Source organism: Microtus oregoni, unplaced genomic scaffold (assembly GCF_018167655.1).
Source record: "Microtus oregoni isolate MIOR12 unplaced genomic scaffold, Mior012 000048F_ref0000485, whole genome shotgun sequence".
NCBI classification, from domain to species: domain Eukaryota; kingdom Metazoa; phylum Chordata; class Mammalia; order Rodentia; family Cricetidae; genus Microtus; species Microtus oregoni.
Genome location: NW_024543222.1, coordinates 2,802,119 through 2,823,381, shown reverse-complemented (window position 1 = coordinate 2,823,381; position 21,263 = coordinate 2,802,119). Strand labels below are relative to the sequence as shown.

The 21,263-nt window shown below is 51.4% G+C and overlaps 1 protein-coding gene across 2 annotated transcripts in view; it reads left to right on the top strand.

Moving 5' to 3' along the window:
- Window positions 1-21,263, top strand: part of Septin9 (septin 9) — a 161,414-nt gene that overhangs the window by 23,087 nt on the left and 117,064 nt on the right. The window contains exon 1 of one of the 2 annotated variants that reach the window (XM_041635762.1): window positions 7,689-8,261. The exons of the other annotated variant lie outside the window; for it this stretch is intronic. Coding sequence (XP_041491696.1) covers window positions 8,240-8,261 — 22 coding nt within the window. The 5' untranslated portion in view covers window positions 7,689-8,239. Of the gene's footprint in view, window positions 1-7,688; window positions 8,262-21,263 lie in introns of those variants that run through there. 2 annotated transcript variants of the gene reach the window in all.

Sequence of the window (21,263 nt, the reverse complement as noted above, 5' to 3'; positions counted from 1 at the left end):
CATGGCTGGCCATGTTGGATCGGACTTCACAGAGTGAGTGGGATTAGCCAAAAGAGCCAGTTTAAAACAGAAGTAGTAGACTTCTTTTACTTTGGCCAAGAAGTAGCCGTGTGTCTCCTAGGGCAGAAGGCCAAGGGAGGAGCAGGAGGAAACAGAGGGTTTCGGCAGTTGCTGTCCACTAGGCACTTAGGACTGTTTAAAAAATGTTTAACTATGTGCATGTGGGGGGTATGTGAGGGAAGGTGCCTACGGAGGCGCCAGATCCCCCTGAGCTGGAGTTAAAGGTGATTGTGGGTCACCAGAGGTGGGTGCCAGGACCCAAAACCAGTAGTCTGTGCTTTTTGTTATTGTTGTTGTTGTTGTTTTTTTTTTTTTTCAAGACAGGGTTTCTCTGTGTACCAGAGCTTGGCTGTCCTGGAACTCACTTTGTAGACTGGCCTCAAACTCATAGATCTGCCGGCCTCTGCCTCCCAAGTGCTGGGATTAAAGGCGTGCGCCACCATTGGCAGGCAAACAGTATGCGCCTTTAACTGCTGAGCCATTTATCCAGCCCAGGACTGTTTTAAAAATTATTTTATGTGTGTGAGCTTTGTGTGTCATTACATCACATGCATGCAGTGTCCTTGGAGGTCTGAGCGGGCACTGATCATCTGAAGCTGGAATGATTGGTCGTTATGAGCCCCGATGTACGTGCTGGGAAGCAAACCTGGGTCCTCTGTGCGGGCAGCAAGTGCTCCTCAACACTGAGCTCCCTCTCCAGCCCCCAATGAACTTACGTTTTTCAAATGTTTGCTTGTTTTTGTTTTTGTTTGTTTGGGACAGGATCTTACTATGTAGTGCAGGTTGCCTTCAAACCCGAGATCCTCCTGCCTCAGCCTCCTGAGTGCTGGGAGTATAGGCGAGTGGCACCATACTTACTATTAAGATTTCAGTTCACGGAACAGAAAGCCTTGGGGGAGTGCTGCTCATCAGTGTCCTGGCCACCCGTGTCTCCCATGCCAAGCAAGGCAGATGGAGCACATCTTCAACCTTGCAGTCCTTTTGGGAGGAGCTGGTTTGGACTGGCTGTGTGGTTCATTCTCAAATTCATTGTTTATCCTGCAAATATTTATTTGGTGCCTACTGAGCAAGCAGAAGGCGGGCTCCTCGTGGGAAGTGGAAGACTCCTGGGCTGTACCTCCACAACTCTTTCCGCTTCAGTTCCCGCTCTGGTTTGAGTGCAGCTGGGGGTGGGGTGGGATGGGGTAGGGTGGGGGCTTTGGGTGGCTGAGCGTGAGGACCTTTAGTGAGGAATATGGGCCTTTTGGATCTGGGCTGCTTCTCCCTCTTCTTGGTCCTCCTCCACACTGACCTGGAAGGGTGCCAATGTGGCCACTTCAGGTGGCATGGTCTGTAAATCATGCCACAGAGGCCCCAACCCCACCCCACCCCACCCCACTGCACTCCTGCACAGAGCTAGCCAGTATTTACTTAGGAAGGCGGATCTTGAGGTATAATAAAAAGCTGAGAGAAGCTTCTAGATAGGAATGTTATGGCCCTAGACTAGAAGCAGCTTGCTGGGGAAGCTGCAGCAGCCCAGCCAGGGCCTCTTCCGGCTGCCCACTCTGTTGGCAGGTACGATAGCAGGATAGTCGGGCTGGCTCCAAGGTGGCAGCCTCAATGCCTTTGTTTCTAATTCAGGGACCTGACTGGAAATGAAAGTATTTTATGTATTGATTATTATTTTTGCATAGACCCTAGGTATGTAGTCCTGGCTGATCTAAAGCTCACTCTATAAAGCAAGCGGGGCTAGAACTTACTGTAATCCTCCTGCCTCTGCCTCCTAAGGGCTGAGATTACAAGGGTGTGCCAATACACTTGACATAGGAAACTCTGTGTATGTGTATGTGTGTGCTCACGCATGCACATGTGGGCATGTATATGAGCTTGCACATGCATGCATGTATGTGGACGTGTGTGAGGGCGTGCACGTGTGTACATGCGTGCATGCGTGTACGTATGTGTATGTATGTGTGTGCATGTTTGTAGGTGTACGTGTGCACACAATTGTGTGCGTGCACATGTCTGCTTGTGTGGGGGGGCAGATAGCAAGCTTGGCTGTCGTTTACCCGATGCCCACTACTTTCCCCTTTTTCTTTTTAAAACAGGCTCTTTCATTGTACCGGACTATGTTAGCCTGGGCTGGCCAGTGAGCCCCGAGGACCCTCCTGCCTCTGCCTCCCCAGCACTGGGATCAGGTGTGAACCACTATGCCCAGCCTTTTTACATGGGTGATGGAAATCAAACTCAGGTCCTCGTGCTTGGAAGACAAGTGTTTTATTGCCTGAGCTATCGCGCCAGGTCTCGAAATGTCATTTGTTTAAGTGGCATTTATAGGGCCTCCTAACTTGGGTTTGAGTGCTCTTGAGTCCCTGCCCTGAGGGAGGGTACGAGGCAAGTGGCAGGAACCAGCCTACAGAGGTACAGTATCCTTTCTGCTGGGCTCTGTACCTTCCTCCACGCAGGACCTCTCTCCCCAGCACACCAAGAGCCCAGCCCCTTCACAATCCCTTTTCCCTGGGCCCTGTCATGTGGTCACAGCCATGTGACGGTCCTTCCTTTCCTGTTCCCCTGGGGTCTCCAGGTTACCGTCAGTAACTCGGGCTGCCTGATCACCTAGTACTTTTTTCTGCCCCCCCCCCAGTGTTGGGTATGCAGATCTGTGCCCCCCAGAAGGGGTTCGAGGAGCTAGGATGGCATGTTGGCATCCATCTTAACTGGGCATGCTGTCGGATGCAGTCTGGGAAAATCCTTGTGGTTTAAGGTTCCAGTTCCTGGTTGCTCTCTGAAGTCACCTGTACCCTTTCCTCTGGCTCCATAGGAGTTGACACTATAATTCAGGGGCCTGAAGGTCCACTCAGGAGAAGTCACACCATGAAAGTTCCAGGGGCAGAGTTGTCTGGGAGTGCCAAGTCGTGTTATGGGATAGGACAGAGAGGAGGAAGCAATCCTGAAAGGCTTCCTGACAGAGACAATAATGCCTGAGTCCCGATCTGCTCCTTCAGGTGGGTTTGTGCCCAGTGAGCTCGCCTGCAGCTTGGAGAGGGTTGTAGAATTGTGAATGACATCACAGCATGGTGTGGCTGGGGCATCTGGGGCATCCGGGGCATGGGTGTGGGTCAGTGCTTGGTGGGGGCCAGGATGCTGACCTCGGACCGGAAGGGCCTGGAGATGTGTTGACCTAACTTCAGAGAGGCTGGCGGTGAGAGCTGGGGCTTTGGGCTTGCATAGGGAGATGCTCCAGAGCTGTGTGCTGGGGTCCTGCCTCCGCAGAAGAGCGAGCCTTGTCCTCACTGGAAAACCTGTTGAAGCTAAGTTAATCCTCACGCGCTACCGCATTTCCTGAGTGTAAGCGCCACAGTTCCTTGTGTTACCATGGAGCAGGAGGGCTATGAGTGGCTCTTGAGTTGCCCCTAAAACCTACACACAGTGTGGGCAGTGGATCTCTTGTAGCCGGGGCTTGCCCTGCCTCTCACCCTTTCTCGTCACAGCCTCTGCCTATGACTAATGCAGGTTTCGTCTGAGCCATTGGCACTGCCAGGGTTTTGGTTTCAAATTACTTCCCTCGTTGGGCCAGAGCGCTTAGATTTTTAGGCATGGCTGGGAAACAAACTAGGTCCTCAAAAACTGAGGGGCACAGTGACTGCAGAGACCACAGCATGAAGGCGAGGGCGTGGATGGCCTGGCACCTGCAGGAGGCACCAGCCCCAGCCTGGGCCCACTTGCTGTCCTGGGCCACTGGTGCTCACGGCCTCTCAAGTACTGGTTTTCTGCTGCCCTAGGAGTTGGGCCTGGGGAGTCTCGTGTGGAAGAAATGATTTCCTCTTCCTATTTTTTTGTACTTACTGTGATAGAATGAATAGGCATTGCGTTTTTAAGCAGAAAAACCATCAAGGAGTCTGTTGTCAAAGTCAAGAAAGAGTAAATAAAACCAGGCCCGGGTGGTACACACTTGTAATCTTAGCACTTGGGAGGAGGAAGCGGGGGTTGGGGGGACAGGGACCCGCAGGTCAGAGTTGGGGGGGCCCGGAGCAAAGACTCAGCAGTTAAAGAGCCGTTGTTGCTCTTGCAGAGGACCCTGGTTCAATTCCCAGTATCCACATAGTGGCTCCCAACCATCCATAACTCTAGTTCCAGGGATCTAACACCCTCTTCCGGCCTGCTTGGGCACAAGGCACCGACATGGTACATATATGTACATCTAGACAAAACACTCAAATACATAAAGAGAGAAATCTAAATCTAAACAAACCAAAAAACCCATAATGTTCAGAGACAAATTCTGCTTCATGCTACATACTGGAGGCTAGCCTGGGCTATCTAAGACCTTATTTCAGAAAAGTTCTTTCCTCCTCAGGAAAAGAGGAGAGAAGGGGAAAAAAACCCCCAGCTCACCATGACTTTCCTCCTCCTGCTGTCCGACTGTTTGAGATGGAAATGGTCGTTACTGCTCAGTGAATGGCTGATGCGCTCAGCCGGTCTGCAGAGGGCACCTGCCTGTGCTCCCAGCTGCCAAAACAAGTTACCACAACTAACTGGTGGGGTAAAGCGATACAAATGTATTTTCTCACAGCCCTGGGGCTACCAGTGTGCTTAGCATCACCGTGGCTGGGCAGTGCTCTACCCTCTGGAGGCTTCCAGGGAGCCCCTTGCCTCCTTCTGCCACCTGTGTGGGGCTCCAAGTGTCCCTTGGCTTTTGGCCACATCATTCCAACCTGCAGACACGTCTTCAACTCCCCTGGATCTGTCTTGACTTCCTTTCCTTTGTGTGGCAAACTCTCTCTCATTTTAACACCTCCCCCCAAGAAGCAATTGGACAGCAAGCTATTGAAGAGAGTCCCTTAAAAACTGTGGTGAAGAGACTGATGTGTAGTTACTAAGTTGCGGGCTTCTGGTGGGGGTGGGGGTGGGAAAGGACTCTGTTTTCTTTAAGGGTCTGGCCACTGGGAGTTTGACCTTGCTCCAGTGAGTATATGGGCAACACAAATTAGACTTGGTATTTTGGGTTTTTTTTTGTTTATTTTGGGGGGTCACAGGTGGGAGGCTGGGTCCGGGAAGAAGGGGAAGTGAGTGTGATGGGGTGCATAGTATGAAACTCCCAAATAATTAATAAAGATATTATGCTGGGAAAAATACAAATTTTCAAGAATTCTTTCTTTACCCCCATCTCTTTCCCTTTAGCTCCTCCCAGACACAGCCCCACCTCCCTGCCCTCCCAACTTCTTGTGTTCACTCTTTTTCATTAAATAATTCATCAGCTCCAGTTTTCTTTGCCCACCTGTAGGCAGAGGCTGCTTGTTCATTTCCTGGCTGCCAAGACCCAAATAATAACACAGAAAATATATGGGGGGGGGTGTCTTTCTCCTTTGGTGGCTCCATGGCATCTCCCTGACTCTGCCTTCTTTCTTCCTCTATCTCTTTGGAATTCCTGCCTTACTCTATTCTGTCCTGTCGAAGGCCAAAGTGGCTTCATTCATTAACCAATGAAAGCAGCACGTATACAGAAGGACCTCCCACATCACCCACCTACCTCCGAGTGTGTGTGTGTGTGTGTGTGTGACCATCTACCGGCACACAGTTGGCCTACCAGGTGCCACGCCCTTTAGAAAAACCGACTCCACCCATCAACTGCTGTCGCTCCCCAATTAGGGGTGGGAGGCTCATGAAGCCCTCTCCCCTTTATGCTGGACACGTCGTCTTGACCTCTAGAAGGTCTTATGCAGACAGCTACAGCTGCTGTAAGTTCCGGGAGACACGGTTAGGATCCATCCTCCCTGACCTCCGCTCTTACCGCCTGCCTTCTCTTCTCCCCCTGGTCCCTGGGCCTTGGAGAGGGCGTGGGATGTTAAATGTCTGCTTGCAGCTGAGCGACTTTTACTCTATTAATTCAACCAGCTGTGAGTTTCTGTTTTAACCACTGTCCGCTGCACAGAAAAGAACTTCTCTGTTGAATTCTTCCTCTTTCTAAGAAGTTTGTTTTTTTTTTTAATTATTTCCGTGTATTTATTGTGTGCTTGGGAGTTGAGTGCTGCGGAACATGTATGAAGATCAGAGGTCAGGCGTGGGTGGCAAGTACCTTTCCCACAAGAAGCCATCTCGTTGGCCCCCCCTCACGTAGCCCAGGCTGGCCAAACTGACCTTGAACTCCTGATCCTCCTGCCTCCACCCTCCCAGTCCCGGGATTACAGGTGTGCACTAAAGCACCTGGTTTCTGTGATGCTGGGAGTGGAGCCCAAGGCTTTGTGTCTATGAAGCAAGCATTCTTCTAACTTAGCCCCATCGCCAGCCTCAAATGTCCCCCTTAGGGACACATGCTGTTGCCTTCGGGACACCTGAGTGGTGCAGGGACAAAGTCTTCATCGGAAGCCCCGTTCCTAACAAGGCCTCAGTCATGGGTTCTAGGATGTGAATTCTTAGGGGACCATTGGTCAACTCTTCCCGTGCCCCAGTCTCTCTCCACTAAGGCCGTTCCCAGCTCTCTCACGGTGTAGGCTGCCCTTTGAGGCTCCACTCCACGCTCCCTGGCAGGGACATTTCGCTTGATGTCTCCCAGGAGGCTAGAAATGATCTGCATACTCCCACAGGAAGATGCCTTACTGTCTAGGGAAGGGCATTTGGGGTCCTGCCCCAGACAGGGAGAGGATGGGCCTGAGGGGGCATCTTGGGCTTGGGGATGCTTTAGCTATGGGATGGAGGATGCTGGCCTTGGGAACCCGAGCACAGTGGACAGTGGATGGCTTATCTGAAGGCTGTGATGTTTGGGCTAGTGAGCTCCCAGTGGCCAGGCATGAGTGCTTTCCCAGGCTCGCCATGTGCCCTCTCTTTTTCAAGAGAGACTGTATGTCTGAGTGAGGCAGGGTGACACATGCCCGTAGTCCTGGTGCTCTGGATGAAAACCCTGAGGATCTCCACAAGTTCAAGGCCAGTCTGATTTTCTTAGAGTTCCAATCCCTGGCTCAAAATACCAACAAAAACCCAAATCAATAAAGAGATACCGTTTTTATAGAAACCCTGACATGGAATACATTTTCTTTAAGTAGAGATTGGACAGCAAAGCCCCTGCTTACCACCAGGTTTGAATGATCTTTTGGTACAAGGATGTCCTACACCCTGGGGTCCTTCCCCTAAATCCTCCTACTGGTACTGCTAAGTCCATCAACCCAGCCAGGGCTCTGAGCAGGTGCTGAGGGCTCCTCCTACCTCTACCAGGTGAGCAGCTCCTGGACCAGGTGGCCACCAGGAAATAGAGCTGAGCCCTGGGGCCAGCCATGTTCTCAGAGAGCCGCTGAGTCTGGGGAAATCGCAGCCGGAGGACGTGTTCCCTCCCTAGGGACTGCTGACTGACTCATGTGTGTGGGGTGGGAATCTTCCAGGAAAGCTTCCAGCCAGCTCAGCCTCTTGGGAGCATTGGGTGGGGGCAGCCTGTCCCTCTGATGCTGCAGGCTCACAGGACAAGGGGACCTTCTCAGGGTTTGTCTTGGGCAGGTATCTGGAACCTTCTCCCTGTCCTTCGGTCTGGGAGGTGACCACCGCCTACCCAGATAGGTTGCCCGTAGCGGGGTTGAGATCTGGCCCTGCAGAGTGAGGTGAGGCAGGCAGGAAATAGGCTTTTTAAACGTCTAAAACCCAAGAAAATCACAGCATCGCTGGACGGGAGGAAAATGAAAGCCTTTGGAAGTGGCCAGGAATTTGACTCTACGAGTTGGTTTCCAAGAGCCTAAGTTAGGCATCTCCAAGTGGATATTAAAAGGGAACAGCCAGACTCCAGCGGCGGGGGCTGGAGGGGGCGGAGAGAGGAGGCGCTGCCGGAAGCTGCACGCTGGACGGCTGAGGCCACCACACAGAAGGCCAGGCAGCTGGTCCCGCGCTCAGGGAGAGGACCCAGGGACTCCCCAGGATCCCATAGAGCCCCCTTCTGTTTTTCAGTTTCTCCCCTCGTGTTCCCTATTCTCCCCTGTGTGGCAGAGACAATGCTACTTCAGTTCGGAGCAGAGACATATGACCACCACATGGAAATGTGGTAATTTGGATCTGTTCGTGATTGCAACAGATTGAAGAAATTAGACCAGACAAAGAGTGTTTTTGGAGGAAGAGGAGGAGGCAGAGAGAGGGAGGGTGACACGGTGAGGAAGGGGAGGAGGACCCCTCCGCGCAGGGGACACCGGCATCCCATCTGCCTGCTGTAAATACATCCGTAGGAATGGAGAGAGATCGCATCACAGGTAGGCCCTCCTTGTCCCATGGCTCCTATCTCTGAACCTGACCCACGTCGAGCTGTGGCTTCACCGGTGATTCGGGAAGTGGGCACCCAGGGTCAAGTTCACTTACTTTTACAGAAATATTTCCTTTTTCTGCTGACTATTCCTCGTTGGTGAGCTGGAATGCCGCTTCCCACTAAGCCCTGCCGAGTCTGGCTTTTATTTAAACTGGGTTCCTCTGCTGTGCTATTTCTCTTTCATTTTCCGGTATGCTGCTTTTACGTCTGTGACCACTGTGAATTTAGAGACTCAGGAAGGGTGGGTGGTGGGGATGGGCTCTGCGTCAGGGCCAAGGCAGCCTGGCTTGCTTGCCCATCATCTGGCCTTGGTCTTCTCCTGAAATAGCCTTGCTGGGCCTCTCGGGCAGTTGATTATAGAGGTGGTGGCTCCCAGTGCTTGGAGGAGGTGTATGCACTCATATGCACCCTCGTGTGTGTGTGTGTGTGTGTGTGTGTGTGTGTGTGTGTGCATGTGGCCCCAGGGCACACTCGTGAGTGTACAAGTAGCCATGCACTCCTGCAGTCCCCTTGGATTCGGTAGAGATCCAGCAGTGTAAACAGTTCAAGGAAGAGAACGGGGTCTCCCCTTTCTTAGCCATCCTAGTCGAGTTGTTCCCAGGTTAAGCTGCCAGTTCCTGCTGGGACCATCCACGTCTGAGGTCACTACTGCCTCCTCTGCCTTGGGCACCATCTGAGTCACAGGCCCCAGGATACTGTGGGTGGGGAATTCTAGGGATGTGACCCTTACTCTAGACCCGTGTCCTGTGGTCACGGTGAGACTAAGCCCCACCCAAAAGTGTCATTGGCCTTTGGCTATTGGTTGCTTCTGTGTGCACGCACAGGGACAGGGGTCTCTAAGAAGTCAGATAGAAGGAAGGAAGGCACATCTCAGGGGCTCCTTTGAGGGATGGCCTGACCCCACCGATTCCAATTCTGTGATTTCTGATACCGTGTCAAGCTGGCCGGCATTCACTCAGATGGCGGTGACCCTGATGGGCACAACAGAAGACATAGGAGGGGAAACCTGCCTGTGTTGGGCTTGGCATCATGACCAGCTGGAGGTGATGGGTACAGAGATAAAGTTTCCTGTGCCCAGTTTGCAGGGGTGACATGGCAGAGAACGCCAGCAACTTCTGAGGCCTGGACAGGTGGTACTGTGTCCCCCTCAGATAGCCTGGCCCTACACCTCCTCTGTCACCAGCTGTAAATGACAGTTGTTTTAGTGTCTGGCTGGCAGGGGCCTACACTTTTTTCTGTGGCTATGCTGGGGTGTGGGTTCTCTGGAACACTAGGCCACTGAGCCCCACCTCCCTCTCCCAGCCCAATCCTCCTTCTGTGGATGACAAGACCCAACCCAGGTGGGTGACAGCAGGGTATTTGAGAGCCTCGCATAAAGGGGAAGCGGCTCCCTGGAGACCCAGGGGTGAAAGCTTGGAGCCTCACAGGCTGACCAGAGCTTTTTATACACCGGACAAAGCAACCTTTGAGAACCGTGCATCCTGGCCCTCACCACCCAGCCATCGCCGGTGCCCTCAGCCGAGGACCAGACCAGAGTGGGGCCTTCTCCTTTCGTTTGCTTTGAGGCAGGGGCCTGGCCTCAGATTCCCTGTGTAGCCCTGGGTGGCACCGAACTCCTGATCTTTCTGAAGCCTCTATCACTGGGGTGCGGGGGGGCTGGGGGGCTGGGGTGCTGGGGTGCTGGGGGGATGGGGGGCTGGGGTGCTGGGGTGCTGGGGGACTGGGGGGCTAGGGTGCTGGGGGGCTCGGGGGCTGGGGGGCTGGGGGGCTGGGGATGGAACCAGGGCACTGCACATACCAGGCAAGCACTGCCAATGACTACATGCCCAGGTGGGACCTTCTGTGAGGATGGGCCATGGCCGAAGGCCAGTCCTTCCTCCCTCCCTGTTTAGGGGAATTGGGAACGGTGCTCAGCACCGTGGCCACTATAGGCAGCTGCTCTACAACTTCTATGCTCCCAGTCATTTTCATTTCTTTTTCATTTTGAGGCATAGTCTTGCTGTGTGCCCCAGGCTGATCTTGAATCCATGGTCGTCCTGCTTTAACTTCCTGAGTAGCTAATACACAGGCGCAGGCCCCCATCCTAGGCTCAACTGGCACTTTAGGAGATTAAAAAAAAAAGCACCTCATTTGGATGTGATTTTCCAAAACTCAGCTGTGTACACCCAGACTAGGAGCGAAGAGGAAAATCCCCGCCACTCCTCCAGTGGGCGTGTTCCTCACCCTGGCCGATTAAGTGGGGTCGGGTGTAGCCCTGGCTATAACCCCAGTCCTTGCTAGGTGGCCTCCTGCAGATCACTGTGAGGTTTGGCCTCAGTTTCCCAATCTCCAGGGTGAGATTGAGCCCCTCCCCGTTCTGGGTGCTCGGTGTGCATTTGGGTGGCTCCCCCTTCTAGCTGGATGTGCTGAGTCCTGCCTTTCTGTCTTGGTGTTGGGTGGTGTGCGAGCTGGTCCATCCTCCCCTGCACTTCCGGAGGTGGTGGACTAGGGGTACACTTGTTGCGTCCAGATGGATGGAGACCAGGCTGGCGCCCCAAGGGCTGGTGGCTGAAGTGTGTCCAGGACTGCTGTCCAGGAGGTGTGGCAGAGGGTGTGGCCTTGCCCTGGTTAGGGTCATGGGAAGAGGCTCAGGACCAGAGTCAGCATCCTTAGCTCTGCCCCGTCCTTCCCTTTTCTTCTCTTCCTTCTCCTGCCTTGTGAAACTGGCCCAGGGTCTTCCTCGGCTCTCAGAGATTTCCGTAGGCAAATGCCTCTGGCTCCTCTGCGGAGCTGGCGTGAGTCACTGAGCAGGGGCAGGCCTCAGAGGCACGGAATGCGGCTTCTCCAGCCAAGGGTCGGCGTGGTTTCTTTTCTCGTTGTTCTGGATTGGCTCTGTGGCTTTTAGACATTAGAGCAGTTTTATCTTGTTCCAAGTGCTTGTGTTTCAGCAGGGGGGGGGGGAGGCTGACTCTCTAAGAAGGGAACTTTCCACTCATCCAGGCCTTGGGAGAACAGGGAGGGTGACAATGGCTGGGCCAGGGAGCCCATCACAGACAGGGACCCTGGACAGCCCTGCCCAGTAATGAGTCTACACATGGAAGGTCCCCACCATCCTGGCATTGGGGCTGTGCTTCCGGCTTGGGTCTGGTTTGTGTAGCGGACACACCAGGGTCCCAGTTCATCTCAGGATGGACCCCTGTCTTGGGATAGGGCAGGAACTGGGGGCTCCCTGGAGAGTATACCTCCCCTCTCACTGCCCCGCCTGTCTCCAGCTTTCTGTCCCTCCTCATCTTCCACTTCTGAGGAAGTCTTATCCAGTGCCCGGGGTCTGGCCTGAAGCCTCCAGCAGGCCCCAGCTGTGACTGATGTGGGACTCTGGTTAGCTCTGGGGTGGAAATCAGAAGCAGAAGGTGCCGCGTGAGCGGCGGGGGCTGGCTCCTTCCGAAGCTCCAAGAAGCTTTTTGGCCCAGTCCTCTCTGAGCTCCTGGTGGCTGCAGCAGCCGCAGCGTTGCTTGGCTCTCAGTCCTATCCCTCCGGCTTTTGCTTCTGTTGTTTGGTGACACATTGTATCTGCAAAGAAACTTTCATGTTTTCATTTCCCCCAAGTTGTCATATTTGCGTTTATTTGTGCATGTGTATATGTGCTGTGGCAGGTGTGAGGTCAGAGGACAACGGGAAGAGATGCGGTTCTCCTCTTCCATTTGGTGCGGAGACGGAACGCAGGTCCTCAGGTTTGGTGGTAAGCACCTTTACCAGTTGTGCCACGCCAATGGCCTAAGAGCCATGTCTCACAGACATGACTGTGTGGGGTGGTGGGGGAGTGTGGAGTGTGGGGTTGGTGGGGACACTGTTCACACTGTGCCTGGCAGGCATTGGTCTAGTTATAAGACTGTGCAGCTGAGAGAACCTTGACCTCCGGATCCTCTTGCCTCTACCTACCAAGTGCTGGGATTACAGGTGTATACCACCACGCGAGGCTCTTTGCCCATTTTTGAGTCAGATTGCTTTGTCGTTGAGTTGAGGGAGCTCTTTATATATGCTGGCTATAGTTCCTCATTTGCTCTGTCTTGTCAGAACTTTTTTGTGCCCCATGGACTGTCTTTTCCCTTGAGCACCCACCTGGTTTTGTGGCTTTTGGTGAGGAGTGGGGACAGCATTGCCTGTCACACGGTGCTGAGCAGATGTGTCTGTAGGTGTGTGCGCAGATGCAGGACAGCCTTTCTTATGGCTCCTCAGGCACCATCTGCCTTATGCTTTGAGACAGAATCTCTTTCTTGGTGTTACTGTTTTGTTTTGTTTTTGAGACAGGATTTCTCTGCATAGCTTTGGCTGTCCTGGAACTCACTCCATAGACCTTTAATCACAGCACTTGGGAGGCAGAGGCAGGTGGATGGATCTTTGAGTCCGACTACACAGAGAAACCTTGTCACACACACACACACACACACACACACACACACACACACAGTCACGCTCACACACACCCAAAGACACACACACACAGAGATTCTGTCTCTGTAGACCAGGCTAGCCTTGAACTCAGAGATCCACCCTCCCATCTCTTAGCCTGTAACTTGTCACTTAGATCAGACAGTCAGCGAGCTTCAAGGATCCACCATGTCTATGAGGTCAGTGCTGAGATTTGAACTCAGATCCTCATGTTCACAAGGCAGGTGCTTTACCAACTGGTGGAGATGTGAGTTTTGGGGGAGTTACTAGAAGCTTCTCTTTGAGGGTGGTCTGACTTGGGATCTGAACAGCTGTACGAAACCAACAGTTCAAAATCCAAAAGTGGAGAGGACATTAAGAACAAAAGTTCTGAGGTTGCATGAGGGCACAGTGGGGGTGAGGAAGATTTGGTCCCTGACTCACAGTGGTGTGGCTCAGAGCCACAATCTCCCCAGTTCCTGAGTTCTGGGGTCTTGGTGTCCTGCTTTGATTGGGTGGAAACAGAAGGGAGTGGCCACTGTCCATCTTTCTTTTTTGCACCTTTCCTTCAGGCTACCCCCTCCGTGTTCTGTTTGCCCCTGTGCTCGTGGGCAGCCCTCAGTCTGGACTTGGGTAAGTCCAGCTGACGTCCTCAGCAGCAGATTCTTCAGTGCAGGGCTCCCAGCCATGTGTGTGCTGACTCGTTCATGACAGATGTCACAGGGCATTGCTGTCAATAATGACGAAAACGACAGGGGCTGGAGAGATGGCTAAGCAGTTAAGGCTTCTTGTTTGTTTGTTTGTTTTTTGAGACAGGGTTTCTCTGTGTACCCCTGACTGTCCTGAAACTCGCTCTGTAGACCAGGCTGGCCTCGATCTCAGAGATCCGCCTGCCTCTGCCTCCCAAGTGCTGGGATTAAAAGTATACACTGCCCTGCCCGGTCAGTTAAGGCTCTTGCAGAAGACCCTGGTTTGGTCCCCAACACCCACATAGCAGCTGCAACCATCTGCAATTCCAGTAACTTCTCTTCTGGCCTCTGAGGGTACCAGGCACACACAGTGCACAGACACACATACAAGCAAAATACCCACACATATAAAATAAAAATAATAAATAAATATTCTTATTAAAAAATAAGAAAGTTTGTATTGCAGATTCAGGGTTCTGCCTAGTGCCCCAGCCTAAGGTGGATAGGAAGACGGGATTGGCAGTGGTGGGGGGTTGTTGGTGTTCTGCCTGGAGAGGGTAGCCTCAGTCTTCCAGTGGGTAGAGGCTATCCTCCAGGAACTGGATACTCAGTGTGGATATAGTGTGTTCTACAGACAGGCAATGCCTATGCATCAACAGCTCCGTAACTTGCTTGGTATTTGTTGGTGGCCCGGCAAGGGGCTAGCTTGCTATCTGCAGGAAATAGAGGGGCAACCGCAGTAATCCCTTCGTCCAGCAGGGGGCGGTGCAAGCTATTATAAACCCAGGATACCTGGGCGACACTTTCCTTGGATCTGCAGAAGTGGGGCTACATGTTGCTGCTGCTGCTGCTCTTGCTGCCTGTGCTGCTGCTCCCAGGACAACTTGCATCAGGCTGAGGGGGGGCCACCGAATTCCCATTCTAAGTGGATGGCGTCTGGAGGAAAAGAGGGGGGGGGCGATGTCTCTAGATTCTTTTTGTATTTTATTTTGTTTTTCTAGCTTTCGTTTGGCGTGTTTCAATCTCTCAAGGTTTTCAGTTCACTTTACTTTGTGTGTTTGTGTGGTTGGCGTGCATAAGTGTGTGGATGCCGACATTGTCTCCCGCTATCATTTCACACCACTGGTTTCAAAAACGACGTGTGTGTGTGTGTGTGTGTGTGTGTGTGTGTGTGTGTGTGTGGTGTGTGTGTGTGTGAGACACACACGGCATGGCGCATGTGAGGACAACTTCTGGGAGCCAGTTCCCTCTGTGTGAGCCCTAGGCAATACTAGCTCGGGCTGCCATATCTAGCTTTTACGTGGGTGCCGGAAATTGAACCCAGGTCCTGCGCAATAGGCTTTCTTTACCAACTGAGCCATCTTTCCAGGCCACATTTTTCTAACTTCCTGAGAAATATTTCAGACATAAAGGAAAGATGGGATTGTGACCACCCTTCATCCTTCATTTAGGTTCGTCCTCCGTCCGCCAAAAGTCGGGCTCTCTCCAGACATATTGTACTGACTGATTAATTAATTTGTCTTTGAGATAGAGTCTCACTCACGTAGCCAAGGCTACCTTCAAACTCATTATGTAGCCGAGGCTGGCCTTGAACTTCTGATCCCTCTACCTCCATCAGGCAACCGCCACCGGCTACGGAGACAGTCTAAATAAGTCACAGACATCAGCACACGTGACCTTTACTCCGCTCTGCCCATGTCTCTCGTGAACCACAGCGATTCTCTTTCCGCGTTTCTGTGCTGCTCAGATGCTGGGTGTGCTGTCCCGTGAATTTTGACTGGTAGATGCACTGTGTGGCCCAACCACAGCCACAACATGGAACACTGGCAGAGTCCCCTGTCCCTTTCTTTGTAGTTGCTGGCTTTGTCTTCTCCAGGGAATCTCCCCACCCTGGCTGATTCCCTTATCTGGTTCAAATGCTGGCAGAGTCCCGCTTGCTGCTGTGGATCCCCGTGACTTGTTCCATGTTACAACTGGGCTGTGCTCCTAACCTGACCCTTCTGTGGCTTTTACATTTTCCTGTTTCCTCTGGTTGCTTCTGGTCAGGACCCTATGTTGAGCGTCTTATCCCGGATGCTGCCTTCATTTGTTGTGTGGAAACGCCTAGCCTGATTGGCCTTAGGATCAGTGTCTGTCTAATTCTGGAAGAAACTGCTAGATCTTCGCCCAAAGTGGCCATGAGACTTCAGTCCCAGCAGCGGCTTGCTCTGTGTGCGTGCCAACATTTGCTGCTGTCACTCTTAAATTTTAGTCATTCTGGCGGGCGGGTGGAACTGTCCCGTTCTGGCTTTCATTTTGCATCTGTCTGGAGACTAATGTGGCCCAGCGCATTTTCATGACCTCCCTAGCTATTCCTATATTTTTCCTTTGTCAAGTATCCTTCTGAAATCTGTTGCTCATTTTCCAATTGGATGGCTCCACTCTTCCTCATTACTTCTGGATATCGGTCTTTGGTCAGACGGGTGCTCTAGGGAGAGCTCACTCCGGCCTGCGCCTTGGCTATCGGTTTTGGCTTAACCGTATTTTTTAATGAGTAGAAGGTGTCCCCTTGCTTTTGGTGAAGTCTCATTCTGTAATTTCCCTTTGTGGTTTTCACTCTCTGTGTACTGTAAGAACCATCTCGCGCCAGGCTGCAAAGGAACAGTCAGTTTTCTTCTAGTATGTTTGCAATTTTAGCTCCCAGGCCTCAGCTTTGGGTCTGGTGTAAGGTGGGGTCAGTGTCCACGTTGTTGGTGGTTTTTGTGTCCATGTAGTGGCTCAGCTCCTCCTACGGACATCTTTCCATGCTGTGTGGTGTGGGGACTTCTCTTGAAAAGCATTTGAGGACTGGGGACGCAGGAGGAGTCAGCACCATGGAACCCATGCATGGTGATAGACAATGCCTGTCCCCCATAACGCAAGGGATAGGAACATGAGATCCGTTCAAGGTCATCAGCTACACAGTGAGTTTGAGGGCACACTGGGCTAAATGAGTCTTGAATAATAAAGAGAGGAGTGGGGCTCAATGGTTAAGAGCACTGGCTGCTCTTCCGGAGGACCCAGGTTCAAGTCTCAGCACCCACATGGTGGCTCACAACTGTCTGTAATTACAGTCCAGGGGATCTGATACCTCCACACCAATGCACATAAAGTAAGTTTAAATAAATTATTTTAAGAAAATAAGGACGACGAGCACTAGAGAAACGACTTAGTAGTTAAGGACATTGGCTGCTCTTGGTAGAGGGCCTGACTTCAGATCCCAGCAACCACATGGTGGCTCACAAGTGCCTGTAACTCAAGTTCTAGGGGTTCTGGTTCTGATTCTCTCTCTGGCCTCTACAGCATTGCAAGTGGTGCACATACAAACAGGCAGGCACACGTACACACATGTAAATAGGATTTTTAATTTTTAAAAAGAAAGAAAAGGCCAACTTGGTTGTATGCACCTGTGGTGAATCTCTGTAAGTTTGAGGCCAGGCAGAGCTATAGTGTGAGACCTTGGCTCAAAAAATAAATAAAAATTAAAAGAGGGCGGAAAAGGGAGAAAGGGAGTGAAAAGGAGAGAGAGAGGGGGGGGTAGGGGCTGGGGGGCTGAGAGGGTGAAGATGCTTGCCACCAACTCTGACAATCTGAGTTAGATCCCAGAATCCACATGACAGAAGGAGAGAACTGACTCTCAGAACTGCCCTCCGATCTCCACACCCTCCACGCATCCACACCAATATAGAAATGCGAAGGTCTCCCGTCCCTCTGTCGAGAGAATCCATTGCTTGTGGTTTTCACAGAGGGCCTCTTGTGAGTGTTTGTTAGATTTCTTCCTGGGGCTGTAGCTTCTGGCGTGACTGTAGACTGAAGAGCTGTACATATATATTTGTAGAACAAACAGACCCTCTTATAACACGAGGGTGCTCCTAACACAGCGGGGGTGCTGGCTTCCCCGAGCACCAGGCAGCCCCCTCCCTGCAGGGGCCTGCTGCTCTGTGGGGCAGACCAGCTCTGACACCACCATTTGTCTGCAGGCAGCGAAAGCCTCCATGGCTCGGGCTTCAGTTCCTCAAGGCTGCCCTTCCTGGGATGCCACTCAGCAAGTCTGGTACTCTGGAAATTCTGACTAATCAGCCGTGAATTGGGGAACCCTCTTGGGGTTCAGCTCTCATTTGCTGAAGCAGTTCCTACAACATGGGGAGCCCTTTGCTTAAACTTGCCAGTCTACCGGGAGGATTGTTTTAATTTATTTTTGTTCTTTTTAAGTGTGCGCATGTGTGTAGTGTGTGTGTACATGTGCGTGTGCTGCCTGTGTGTGTGCGCATGTGTGCGTGTGTACATGTCTGCAGGTGCACAGACAAGGCAGATTCTCTAGGAGTTAGAGTTGTAGGTGGCTGTGAACTGCCAGCCAAACCGGGTTTGCAAGAGTAGTGTGATCTGAGCCGTCTCTCCAGCCCCTCGGAAGCCTATTCTGAAGACTAGAAATGAACGACCGGACACAGGGTGAGGTTTGAAAGGGTGCAGCGCTCATTGCTGAGTGCGCCAAGCTCCCCTAGTATGGATGAATCTAGTGTCTTCCTGTGTGTCCCTGAACTGAGTCCTTGTGGGGTGTCGTGGAGACCATGCCGTGTGGCAATGACGGCTTTAGTTGTCCAGCGTGGACGGCAAACCCTCTCAGGTGTCAGTCACCTTTTGCTGATTGATGATTGCACAGCAGGTGTGGTCACTCACACTTGGGGTTCACACCCAGGAGTCTGAGGCCAACCTGGAACACACCGGAAGTTCAAGATCTTCCTGGGCTTCAGAGAGAAACCATGTTTCCTGGCTGGAGAGATGGCTCAGTGGTTAACAGCACTGCTTGCTCTTACAGATGACCTGGGCAAGGTTCCCAGCACCCTTGTAGGGATTCCCAACCATGTGTAACTCCATTTCCAGGGGATCTGAAGCTCTCTTCTGAACCTCCACAGGCACTGAGCACGCATGCACATGTTGGACAGACATTTGTGTAGGCAAAACACTCACATATAAAACAAAAATAAATGAATATAAAACAAAAATGTATGTCTCAGAAATAAAACAAGCGGATAAACAGAAACCACACACAAACACAACACATCCCACACACAAGCACACACACACATGCCCTCCATCCCCCACACGAGCGCCCCCTTCCCCACACACATACCCCATGTTAGTTGCGGCTAAGATCGCTGATACAAGGCTGTTTCCTGACCAGGCCCTGACTAAGCCACCAAGTCAGTAGAAGGAAGGAAGTAATGATGATAAGGGCAGAAATCAAGGAAATGGAAAAAGAGAAAAAATAAGGTCATTCTTTGTTTCTTTAAGACGTACAGAGCCACGAGCTTCAGCTAGACCACTGAGCTGGCGAGGGAGCAGAGGGGGCATCGGGATAGAGATGGTCCCTGTTAGCAATTCGGGTCATCCTACTCCTGTAGAAGGGCAGGCCTGGTTGTGCACACCTTCAGTCCCAGCAAAAAATAACGACCAAAAATCAACATTGAAGGGGTCTAGAAGAAACCAGAATAGTGTTCTGTCTGTGGTGCTTAATGATGCCGGGCAATGATGGTGCACGTCTTTAATCCCGGCACTCTGGAGGCAGAGGCAGATGTCTCCCTTGGTGGATTTTATCAGACACTTACGGGGGAGATGATGCCCACAGTATGCAAGCTTTAGCAGACAGCGGCGAGCGGAGCCGCCCCCCCCCCCCCCCAGCCCGTTGCAGGAGGCCAGAATTACTCCAACAAAGACATTACCCAAACCAATAAACTAAAAAAGAAAACACTTGTCAGTATCCCCCATAAAATGTTTAACCCAAAGCAGGCAAATAAAAAAAAAAAAACCAACAACAACATTTGCAAAGGGTTATAGCTCACAGCAAGGCTGGACTCAGTCCAAGACTGGCTTACTATTCAAACCCAATTGGCGTGGTGCTGCAGAGTAAAAAACCCAGTACTTGGGAGGCTGAGGCTGGAAGGATCAGGAGTTCAAGGCTTTCCTTAACGGCATAACCAGTTTGGGGTTAGCTGGGGCTTCATGGGATCCTGTCTCAAAAAAAACCTAAAAAACAGGGTGAGCAAGAAGGCTCAGCAAGTAAAGGAGCTTGACTCAAGGCCTGGGACCCACATGGCGGAAGGAGAGAACTGACTGGACAAGCTGGCCTCTGACCTCCACACGTGTGCCACGGCGCAAACACACGTGCACAGTGACCACAGTCGTGGTAAGAAATCCTCAGACACAGGCACAGACTGTAGGGAGGAAGCCGCAGGGAAAGTTAAGTGGCTCCCAGGGGTCTGCAAACAAATTTTCCCTTTTACTTTTTTTAAAAATATTTATTTATTTATTACGTATACAATATTCTGTCTGTGTGTATGCCTGCAGGCCAGAAGAGGGCACCAGACCTCATTACAGATGGTTGTGAGCCACCATGTGGTAGCTGGGAATTGAACTCAGGACCTTTGGAAGAGGAGGCAATGCTCTTAACCTCTGAGCCGTCTCTCCCTTTTACTTTTTAAGATTTAAATGTATTAGGGGCTGGAGAGACGGCTCAGCAGTTAAGAGCACTGGCTGCTCTTCCATAGGCCCAGGGTTCAATTTCCAGCACCCACATGGAGGCTCACAACCATTCTAGTGGGATCTGATGCCCTCTTTTTTTTTTTAAGATTTATTCATTTTTTTTAAATTTATTTATTTATTAAAGATTTCTGTCTCTTCCCCGCCACCGCCTCCCATTTCCCTCCTCCTCCCCCAATTAAGTCCCCCTCCCTCGTCAGCCCAAAGAGCCATCAGGGTTCCCTGCCCTGTGGGAAGTCCAAGGATCACCCACCTCCATCCAGGTCTAGAAAGGTGAGCATCCAAACTGCCTAGGCTCCCACAAAGTCAGTACGTGCAGTAGGATCAAAAACCCATTGCCATTGTTCTTGAGTTCTCAGTAGTCCTCATTGTCCGCTATGTTCAGGGAGTTCGGTTTTATCCCAGGCTTTTTCAGACCCAGGCCAGTTGGCCTTGGTGAATTCCCGATAGAACATCCCCATTGTCTCAGTGTGTGGATGCACCCCTCGCAGTCCTGAGTTCCTTGCTGTGCTCTCTCTCCTTCTGCTCCTGATTTGGACCTTGAGATTTCTGTCCGGTGCTCCAATGTGGGTCTCTGTCTCTGTCTCCTTTCATCGCCTGATGAAGGTTAATATTCAGGAGGATGCCTATATGTTTTTCTTTGGGTTCTCCTTATTTAGCTTCTCTAGGATCACTAATTATAGGCTCAATGTCCTTTGTTTATGGCTAGAAACCAAATATGAGTGAGTACATCCCATGTTCCTCTTTTTGGGTCTTTTTAGGATAGTGTTTTCTATTTCCATCCATTTGCATGCAAAATTCAAGAAGTCCTTGTTTTTTACTGCTGAGTAATACTCTAATATGTATATATTCCATACTTTCTTCATCCATTCTTCCATTGAAGGGCATCTAGGTTGTTTCCAGGTTCTGGCTATTACAAACAATGCTGCTATGAACATAGTAGAGCTTATACTTTTGTTGTATGATAAGGCCTCTCTTGGGTATATTCCCAAGAGTGGTATTGCTGGGTCCAGAGGTAGGTTGATCCCGAATTTCCTGAGAAACCGCCACACTGCTTTCCAGAGTGGTTGCACAAGTTTGCATTCCCACCAGCAATGGATGAATGTACCCCTTTCTCTACAACCTCTCCAGCAAAGGCTATCATTGGTGTTTTTTATTTTAGCCATTCTGACAGGTGTAAGATGGTATCTTAAAGTTGTCTTGATTTGCATTTCCCTGATCGCTAAAGAAGTTGAGCATGACCTTAAGTGTCTTTTGGCCATTTGAACTTCTTCTGTTGAGAATTCTCTGTTCAGCTC